General features: G+C 41.2%; 1 protein-coding gene across 1 annotated transcript in view; it reads left to right on the plus strand.

The window, feature by feature from the left end:
• LOC109921295 (regulator of G-protein signaling 9-binding protein-like) overlaps nucleotides 1-3,951 on the plus strand; it is a 4,709-nt gene extending 758 nt beyond the window's left edge. The window contains exon 2 of the mRNA XM_020521325.1: nucleotides 3,479-3,951. Within this exon, the coding sequence (XP_020376914.1) occupies nucleotides 3,479-3,951 (473 nt within the window). The remainder of the gene's footprint in view (nucleotides 1-3,478) is intronic.
• Nucleotides 3,952-10,533: the final 6,582 nt, after the last annotated feature.

The following is a 10,533-nucleotide window of genomic DNA, read 5'->3' on the forward strand; positions in this document are numbered from 1 at the left end:
GACTGGGACACAGTCTCACTGACTGGGTCACAGTCTCACTGACTGGGGTACAGTCTCACTGACGGGGACACAGTCTCACTGACTGGGACACAGTCTCACTGACTGGGGTACAGTCTCACTGACTGGGGTACAGTACCTTGTTTGTAATCTCTCATTCCTGGCAGTGGTGGTGGCAGGTTGAATTAACAGTTAGGAAATGAATGAATGAATGAGGAGCTGGCCCTCATTAAGATACAGTCTGGAGCTGAGCAATATTACCAGTTGTGAAGCAGAGATGAGAGTTTCAATGGAAAACTAATGTCTAACTTTGCCAGCTTCAGCATCCTTTCTAAGCAAACTGACCAATCTCGGGTTCTCCTCCAATTGGCACAAGATTATTGGGCAGGGGGTAAGGAAGGGGACATCTGGGGGATTCTGGCCCCTCACCTCACACCAGTGACTCCCCAGTTTTATGTGGAAAGGAAATGATTTAGTTAAAGACCTCATTTTAAGTGTCAGCTTCATACTGTATTCATCTTAGACAGAGGTGGTTTATTTCACTGTGTGTGAGTGTGAGAACCAACCACACCCTGGACATATAGTTCAGGAGGGAGGAGTTGAGATTTCTTATCATATTAAGCTCAATAGATGACTGGAGGAGGGAGAAGAAAATGCAACATTCACAGTCCTCAGACAACCCAAAGTGCTTTCTAGCCAACAACGTGCTGGTATAGGAAATGATGTGTGAGGGTTTCCTCAAGCGAACAGCACTGCCAGGGGGATACAGGCTGAGTCAAAGGAAAAAGAGTAGAGACAAAGAAAATTTAGGATGATTAAAAATGACAAAAAGCCAACCCTAAAGGCTTTGTATCTTAATGCATGGAGCATTCGGAATAAAGTAGATTAACTGGCAGCATAAATTGAGGTAAATGAATATGATCAGACCGTCATTACAAAGACACTGTTACAGGGAGATCAGAAGTGGGGAGCTTAACGTTCAGGAATATTTGACCTTTCGGAGGGACAGAAGGAATGGAAAAGGTGGTGAGGTGGCACTGTTAGTGAGAAATGAAATGAAAATAGTTGCGAGAGATGATCTAGGCTCAGATGATGTAGAAGCCAGTTGGGCAGAGGTATAAAAACAGCAAGGGAGAAAAGACATTGGTAGGAGTAGTGGACAGAACCCCCCCCCAGATAGTAGCCAATCTGTGAAAAAGGCTATAAATCATCAAATAAAAGGAGTATTAAAAAGAATAGAGCAATAATTATGGATGACTTTAATCTTCACGTTGATTGGTTAATCAAATTGTAAAGAATACATTAGGGATAGTATCCTAGAGCAATGTGTCATGAAGTCAACCAGGCTATCTCGGATCTGGTAATGTGCAATGAGATAGGTTTAATAAATAACCTCAGAGTAAAAGATCCTCCAGGAAGTAGTGATCATAACATGATAGAGTTTAATATTCAGTTTGAGAGTGAGAACCTTGGGCCAGAAACAATTGTGTTTAACTTAAATACAATGAAAGGAGGATGGAGTTAGCTAAAGTGAACTGGGTGATAGATTAACAGGAATGACAGTAAGTAAGCAGTGGCAGACATTTAAGGAGGTAATTCACGAATCTCAGCAAAAATACATCCTAATAAGGAGGAAAGATTCTAAAAGAAGGATAAACCAGCAATGGATGTCCAAGGGGGTTGAAAGGAAAAGCATGTAAGGAGGCAGAAGTCCATCATAGGCCTGAATCTTGAATCCAGCAAACGATGACTCAGATGATCAAAGGGAGAGAGAAAATAAAATTAGGAGGGCAAACTAGTGAGTAATATAAAGCTGACATCAGCTTCTTTAAATATATGAAAAGGAAGAGAAAAGTCAAAGTGAACATAGGCCTCTTAGGAAATGAATCAAGGGAGACAGATTTGGGGAACAAGGAAATGAAAGAGGAATTAACAGATATTTTGATTTTCCACTGTCTTAACTCTGGACGAAACATCAAACATTCCATTGATAGCAAAGAACAGAGGAGGAATTAAGTGCCATGTACAAAAGAAGTAGTATTAGACAAACTAATGGAACTAAAGGTAGATAAATCCCCTGGCCCTGATGGCTTGCATCCTAGGATCCTAAAAGAGGAAGCTGGAGAGATAGTGGATGCATTGGTTGTAATTTTCCAAAAATCCTTGGATTCTGGAGAAATACCAAAGGATCAAAAAACTGCCAATGTGCCACCCTGATTCAAAAAGGGAGGGAGGCAAGAAGCAGGTAACTTCAGGCTGATCCGCCTAACATTTATTGTTGGAAAAATGTTGGAATCAATTCTTGAGGAAGTGATAGCAGCACATTTGGAAAATCATAATCTAATCAGGCAGAGGTAGCATGGCTTCATGAAAGGGAAATTTTGTCTGGTTAATTTATTAGAATTTTTCAATGTCTCAACCAGGGTGGATAAAGGGGAACCACTACATGTGTTGTATTTGGACTTCCAGAAGGTATTTCACATGGTACGAAACAAAAGGTTAATCACAAGATAAGAGCCTACAATATTGGAGGTAGCACATTGGCATGGATAAGGAATTGGCTGATGGGCAAGAAACAATGAGTGAGGATAAGAGGTTCTTTTTCAGTTTGAATACCTGTAACCAGTGGGGTTCCACAGGGATCAGTGCTGGGACCACAGATGTTTACAATACAATGAAGTGAATGTACTGTAGCCAGATTTGTGGACAAGACAAAAATGAGTGGAAAAGTAAGTTGTGAGAGGGTTACAAAGAGGTTTACAGAGAGGCACTGATCGCATATATAAGTGGACATAAAGTTGGCAAAAGAAGTAGCATGTGGGAAAATGTGAAGTTGTTCATTTTCAAAAGGAGAGCAATAGAATAGAATATTATTTAAATAGAGAAAACCTGCATAAAACAGCAACACTAAGGAACTTGGGGTACTTGTGCATGAATTATAGAAGGCTAGCACACAGGTACAGCAGGTAATCAGGATGACTAATGGAACATTGGCCTTTATTTCTAGGGGGTTGGAGTATAAGAGTACAGAAGTCTCATTGCAATTGTATAAGGTGCTGGTGAAACCACATCTGGAGTACTGTGAGCAACTATATTTCCCCTTATTTAAGGAAAGATGTCATTTCATTGGATGCAGTTCAGAGAAGGTTCATTAGGATGGTTCAAGTATAGTTGGAAAACAAACACAGAAGTTGCTGGAAAGGCTCAGTAGGTCTGGCAGCATCTGTGATGACAAATCAGAGTTAATGTTTCAGGCCCGATGACCTTTCCTCAGAACTGAGGTCCACTGTTTCAGTTCTGAGGCACAGTGAATACATCAGCTTCTTTTGCTTTAATTTTGTATGAAAGGCGCTCTATAAAAACGTATTCTTTCAGGTCCCAGTGGGGCGGGGCAGTGTTATTCCTGAAAAGATCATGGATTTCAGCAGTTGAAATTGGTGGATCAATTGATAACTGGGGTTTCTTTCTCTCTCATGCGCAGTGACGGGGGCGAAGTTGACTTTTTTACTGAGCAGCAGTCAGAGCCTGAATCCCAAGCAGCGAGCAGAATTACAGCGAGTGTGCATGCTCTTTGCTTCTTGCATGGAGCTGCTCCACAGGGATCTGCGGCAAGTTCACCAGCTCGAACTGCTTTTCCCACTGGAAAAGCCCCAGTTTCTGATCAACACCGGGATGACGGGTGACCCTTCTGGACCCACCAGCGAGCAGAGCGGTGAGAAGGGAGGCTCTGGAGAGCTGAGCTTGGATGCACTAATACTGGAAGTTGGGAGACTCCTGTGTGAGATGGAGACTAGAGTACAGGCCCCTGTCTGGAGCTCCGATGCCACCACTGAGCCCTGGGCAGAGGCCAGCTCTGACGATGGGCCTGACACAGCCTCACCTGATGGGCTAACAGAAGAGGAAACAGAAGGAGGCAGTAACTGTAGCTGTAAAGGCTGCTGTGTCATCTCCTAGTTCAGTCACCGAAGTGCACAGCATTTATGCATCACATGAAAACAACTTGTAAAAATTGTAACCACTGTTTATTCAGTGAAAATAAAGCAGTTGTTCAATTCAATCCTGAGTTCGTCGCACCGACTACTTGCTCAGAACACTGTTAAAGCACGACAGCCCCTTCCTTCAACATAATAAAGTCGCCCAAGATACTTCACAGGAACTACTACAAAAGAAAATTAGCAACATTAAGAGGGATTGACTGATGAATAAAAGCTTTCTCAAGGTGGTAGGTGTTTGGAAGTATCTTGAAGGGGATTCTGGGTAATCCAAGATGGAGGATGGGAGAAATTGTGGATGTAAGAGCTTCTCCCTTTTTGAGGACTTTTCACTGTTGGAGCTGATTTCCTCGATTTCTTGGTGTAGTAATTACCATTTTATAAGCTGTTCCCCAGGTTAGGGGAGTGTAAAACTAGAGGGCATAGTTTTAAGGTCAGAGGGGAATGATTTTTTCTTTACAAGGAGTGTGGTGGGAGTGTGGAATGCGTTGCTGGCGGTGGTAGTGGAGTCAGATACTTTAGAGACATTTAAGCGACTCTTGGATAGGCACATGGAGGATAGTAAAATGTAGGGAATGCAGAGTAGTTTGATCTTAGTAGGATAATAGGTCGGCACAACATTATGGGCCGAAGGGCCTGTACTGTTCTATGTTCTGTGTTCTATGTTCTTATAAGGGACCTAAGGGGCAACTTTTTCAAACAGAAGGTGGTGCGAGTTTGGAATGAGCTTCCAGAGGAAGTGGTGGAAGCTGGTACAATTACAACATTTAAAAGGCATATGGATGGTTATATGAAAGGAAGGGTTTAGAGTGATATGGTCCAAATCTGGCAAATGGGATTAGATTAATTTAGGATACTTGATCAGCATGGCCGAGTTGGACCATAGGGTCCATTTCTGTGCTGTATAACTATGACTCCAGAGAGATGGTGAGATGTGTTGGGAAGAAATGGAAGATCCTAGAACTCAGACACATGAAGACAGAACCTCCAATAGTGGAACAGTTATAGTTAGGGGCATAAGGCCAGAATTAAAGGATTGCAGAGATCTCAAAAGGTAAGGAGAGGCTTAGAGATATGGAAGGACAAAGCCTTGGAGGGATTAAAAAAGGATGCAAATATTCAAATTGTTACAAAGTTGGGTAGAGTATTCCCAGTTGAATTTAGGCCAGTTAAGGAGTAGTTAGTAGTCTAAGGGGGAATTGTCATGTTGTTAGTAATTCTGTTAATTTCTTCATTGTTAGGGTTAAATAAATAAATTGTTCTTTGTTATTTGTAAAGTGGAGACCAGGGATTGTCTTTCTTTTAACTACTTTTAACAGATTACGAGGGGAAAGGCTAGCTTCTCTCAGTTTTTCAGGGGTAATTATTAGAGGGGAACCCCTACTCCCATCATAACAGATTGGGGCTTGCGTTTTGGTTTAATTATCGAGGGGTTTGGCTATTCCCCCTCCGTAACAAAAATTGGGGGCTCAAGTCCAGGACCTGGTCAGTTTGAGTCCAGGATCTGAACAGATTTGCACAAACTTAAACAGAGTTGGGGATGAGTGTCCTAGATCTTTAAACTTAGGTGAGAAAAATCTGTTTAATTTTGGTTACATGTAGTAGGTTAAATTAAAAGTGAGGGAAATGGCTCTTAACATTGCTAAAGACGTTCCAGGATTTGAAGATGCTTCCCAAATTTGCCAAGAAAGTTTAGAAAGACAAAGAAAGGACATACTTTTAGAATCTGCAAATAGCCTTGAATTGGATTTAACGAGGGATAAAAGGAAAGCTGAAATTGTAATGGAGTTGGTCAAGCACTTAGGTATATCACAGGAACAGTCAAGTGTTAGAAAAAAGTAAATTGCAAATGAGACAACTGGAGTTAGAAGATAAAGAAAGGGAAATAATGTTTGAGTTGGAAAAGATGAAGTTGGAACTAGAAGCAAAAAGACTTCAAATGACAGAAGTAAAAGTACAGAACAGAAGTGAGGATGGGTAAACTGATCGTAACCAGCAGCCTGGTAGGGATATATATAAATATGTCCAAACATTACCAAAATTCAAAGAAAAAGATGTCGAAGTCTTTTTCATTTCCTTTGAGAAATTGACTAGGCAGATGAACTGGCCAGAGCCTGTGTGGGTAATGTTAATTCAAACCAAGCTGGTAGGTAGGGGTAGTGACGTGTTTGCAGCGCTGTCAGGGGAGGTGTCAGGAGAACATGAAGAAGTAAACCAGGCTATTTTGAGTGCCTACAAATTGGAACCAGAAGCATACAGACAACGGTTCAGAAACATAAAGAAGGAACCATATGTCGAGTTTGAAAGAACTAAACAGAGCAACTTCGATAGATATGTGAGAGCATTAAAGACAGAAAAGACGTGTGAGGATCTTAGAGAGATTATTCTGCTGGAGGGGAATAACTTAGATTGAGGAACAGAAAGTTACCAAAGTAAGAAGAGCTGCAGAGGTGGCAGATGAATATGTACTAGAGCATAAATTAAAATCTAGCTTCCAACAGCAATTTCATTCTGTGAGGGATAGAAATTGGGAAAGAGGGAGATTCTTCAATGCAAAACAAAAAGTAGATCACACTGGGAATACTGACGTTTCGGGCCTAGACCCTTCTGGGGTCTAGGCCCGAAACGTCAGCCTCTCTGCTCCTCTGATGCTGCTTGGCCTGCTGTGTTCATCCAGCTCTACACCTTGTTATCTCAGATTCTCCAGCATCTGCAGTTCCTACTATATCTCACACTGGGAATAGTTTACTACATGAAGAAAAAACTCAAGAGGCTGAGAAAGAGGTGAAAGGCCTCAGGTGTTTTCACTGTAATGGAGTGGGACACACAAAGTCACAGAGCTGGTGGATTAAGAGGGACACTGGGAAAAAGGATGTGGTAACAGAGGCTAAACCAGTGGCACGAGTTGAGATAGTGAAGGAAATCCCAAGAGAAGTTGAGGAGCTGCAGAAAAGAGCACAGCCTCGTCACAGGCTGGATAATAAAATAGTACCCAATCTCTTCAAAGACTTCACCTCTGTGGGTAAGGTTTACTCAGTAAGAACAAGGGGAGAAGGTAAAGAAGTTACAACATTGAGAGATATAGGAGCTTGTCAGTCGCTAATAGTCAGAGATGAAAGTATTTGTACTTCTTCTGAAATGTTGCCTGAGAGAGTGATAATCTATAGAATAAATGGAGAGAAATTTAGCGTTCCCCTGTATAAGATCAGGTTGGAAGATCCATTCAAGACTTGGGGAAGTGACAGTGGGAGTGATTGAAAGAATGTTAATTCCAGGAATACAGTTTGTTCTTGGAAATGACCTAGTAGGATCAATAGTGGGAGTGACGCCCCTTGTAGTGGAGAAGCCGAAGGAAAATCAAGGAACTGAGGAGTTAAAAGGAAAATATGCTGGAATTTATCCAGACTGTGGGGTGACAAGATCCCACAGTCATAAGTTAAAGCAAGAAGGGAAAAAGATGAAGGAGTTGAGGTCCAGTTAGCTGATACTCAGTTTGCTGAAATGGTAAAGGAAGAGCCTAAGGGGTAGAAGATCAGGCAGAGGTGTTTATCTGAAAGATTAATGGAGTTACAACAAAAAGATGAGACCATAAAGGATTTAAATCATAAAGCCTACTCAGAAAAAGAATCAGTGTATTCCAGAATGCTACTACGTTAAGGATAAAGTCTTAAGGTGGAAATGCAGACCTTGGCAGGTTAGTGCAAAGGAGAGGTGGGTGGAAGTTAACCAGATTGTATTGCTGGTAGAATACAGACAGAACGTGTTGTGGGTAGCACACAAATTATCTGTAGGAGGTCATCTCCGAGTGAGGAAGACTTGGGCTAAGGTACAGAAGCATTTTTATTGGCCTGGATTACATAAAGATGTGGTTGAATTTTGCCGTATCTGTCACATGTGGCATGTGGTAGGAAAGCCACATGCAGTGATAAAACCAGCGCCTTTGATGCCAATTCCCATATCTGAAGAACTTTTTACATGGGTTATAATTGATGGTGTAGGTCCCGTCCCTAAAACCAAAACTGAGAATCAGTATTTGCTAACCATAACGGATGTGCCGACCAGATTTCCGGAGGCAATTCCATTATGGAAAGTCAAGGCAAGAAAGGTTGTGGAGGAGTTGCTTGCTTTCTTTACCCGTTATAGATTACCCAGGGAGATTCAGTCAGACCTAGCGTCTAATTTTACTGCCAAATTATTTAAGTAGGTGATGGATAGTTTAGGCATCAAACACTTCAAATCAAGTGCGTACCCCCCTGATTCCAGGGAGCATTGGAAATGTGGTATCAGCCCCTAAAGACCATGCTGAGGGCTTACTGCCAGGATTACCCAAATGATTGGGATAAAGGTATCCCATTTATGTTATTTACTATTAGAGTTACTCCAAATGAATCAACGCAGTTTATTCCATTTGAATTGATATTCAAACACAAAGTAAGATGGTCTTTAAAATTAATTAAGGAAAAGTTGATAGGTCCAAAGTCAGTGATCTCAGAGTTGGATTATGTATCTGAGATGAGAGAAAGATTAAACAGAGTAGTGAATTAACTAGACAACATCTGAAGGTGGCACAGCATCTAGTGAAGCAAGAAGCAGATAAGAAATCTAAAATTCAGATGTTTGCCCGTGGGGATAAAGTATTGGTACTGTTAGCAGCGGTAGGAGATCCCTTCAATGCAAGGTTTAGTAGTCCTCATCAGATTGAGAAGAAGCTGAGTCAGGTGAATTATCTGGTAAAGACGCCAGATAGAAAAAAGCATTATCGGGAATGCCATGTGAATATGTTGAAACCCTTCTATGACAGGGAGAGGGAACCAGAGAAACAGGTATTAGTTACTGCCTTTCAGAGTGAGGGATCAGAATCCAAATGCTTTGATTTTGATGTGTCTCAAAGTAAGTCAAATAATGAGGAAGTCTTTAGAGAATGGGATAGGATAGTGAGCTATTTGTCTCAGGAACAGAGAATTCAATTGAAAGGCTTGCTGCAGAAATGTGAGGACATATGTGGGAATAGGATGTAGAGGACTAATACTATAATGCATGAGGTTGAAGTAGGGAAAGCTGTTCCAATAAAACAACACCCCTACAGGCTTAATCCTCTCGAAGCCGCATAGGTAGAGGAGGAAGTGGAAGCAATGCTGCAAGAAGACATCATTGAGACAAGTCAAAAAGAATGGAGTTCACCGATCGTGTTGGTTCCGAAGCCTGATGGTACTCGACGGTTCTGCGTAGATGATCGGAAGGTCAACGCTGTAACTAAATCAGATTCATTCCTAATTCCAAGGCTGGAGGACTGTGTGGAAAAAGTTGGACAAGTCACTTGTATCACAAAGTTGGATTTACTCCATGGTTACTGGCAAGTACCTTTGTCAGAGACAGCGAGGGAAGTTTCCACGTTTGTAACCCCAAATGGGGCTGTATCAATTTAAAGTATTGCCCTTTGGAATGAAGAACACACCAGCCACATTTCAAAGACTTATGAACTGAGTTGTGTCAGGATTGAATAATTGTGTTGTCTATAGGGATGACTTAGTGATCTTTAGCCATTCATGGAAAGATTACATGGGGCATTTGGCAGAGCTCTTTGAAAGACTACGGGAGGTAAAACTGGTTATAAATTTAGCAAAAACTGAATTCCCAAAGGCAGAAGTGACATTCTTGGGACACAACATCAGACGTGGAAGGGTGACCCCACGGAATGTGAAGGCGAAGGCCATTAAAGAATTTCTAAGACCATCTTCGGAGAAAGAGACGCTTTGATTTTTGGGACGGAGCAGATTCGACAGGAAGGTTGTACCAAACTTTAGTAGTGTGGTGTACCGCTGATGGATTTGGTAAAGAAGAACATGAAATTGCAAGGAATAGAACAATGCCGGGAGGCATTTGTGAATTTAAAAACTGTGTTAACCACTGCACCAGTTTTAGCCACGCCAAATTTCTTGAAACTCTTTAGAGCCGCTATTGATGCCAGCGATGTAGGAGTTGGAGCTGTGTTGATACGGAAGGATGATGGCAGAATTGAAAAGCCAATTGATTATTTTTCAAGGAAACTCAATACTCACCAGAGAAAATACTCCACCATTGAAAAAGTGTTATTGGTTTTGTACTGGCCTTACAACTTTTTAATGTGTATATTACCAACAATATTTTGGAGATGGTTGTGTATACAGACCACAGTCCACTTATTTGTTTGGAAAGATTTAAGAACAAAAATATGAGACTATTTCGTTGGATTCTTATGTTGCAGGCTTTTAATTTACAAATTGCACATGTTGCAAGTCGTAAAAATGTTATTGCAGATGCGTTATCGTTGGTTTAAAGAAAGTGTGCAGATAAGATAGAGCCAGTATGGTCCAATGTTATATATATTTGGAATTAGTATAAAAGGTATAACTTTAGAGTACTGAACTATTTATTTTGTGGTAATAGTGTTAAAATTTAGTAAAAAAGTGGAGCCATCTTTTCATAATGATGAGGTAGTAGGAACTGCCGATGCTGGAGAATCTGAGATAACAAGGTGTAGAGCTGGATGAACACAGCAGGCCAA

Source organism: Rhincodon typus, chromosome 19 (genome assembly GCF_021869965.1).
Source record: "Rhincodon typus isolate 14 chromosome 19, sRhiTyp1.1, whole genome shotgun sequence".
Taxonomy (NCBI): domain Eukaryota; kingdom Metazoa; phylum Chordata; class Chondrichthyes; order Orectolobiformes; family Rhincodontidae; genus Rhincodon; species Rhincodon typus.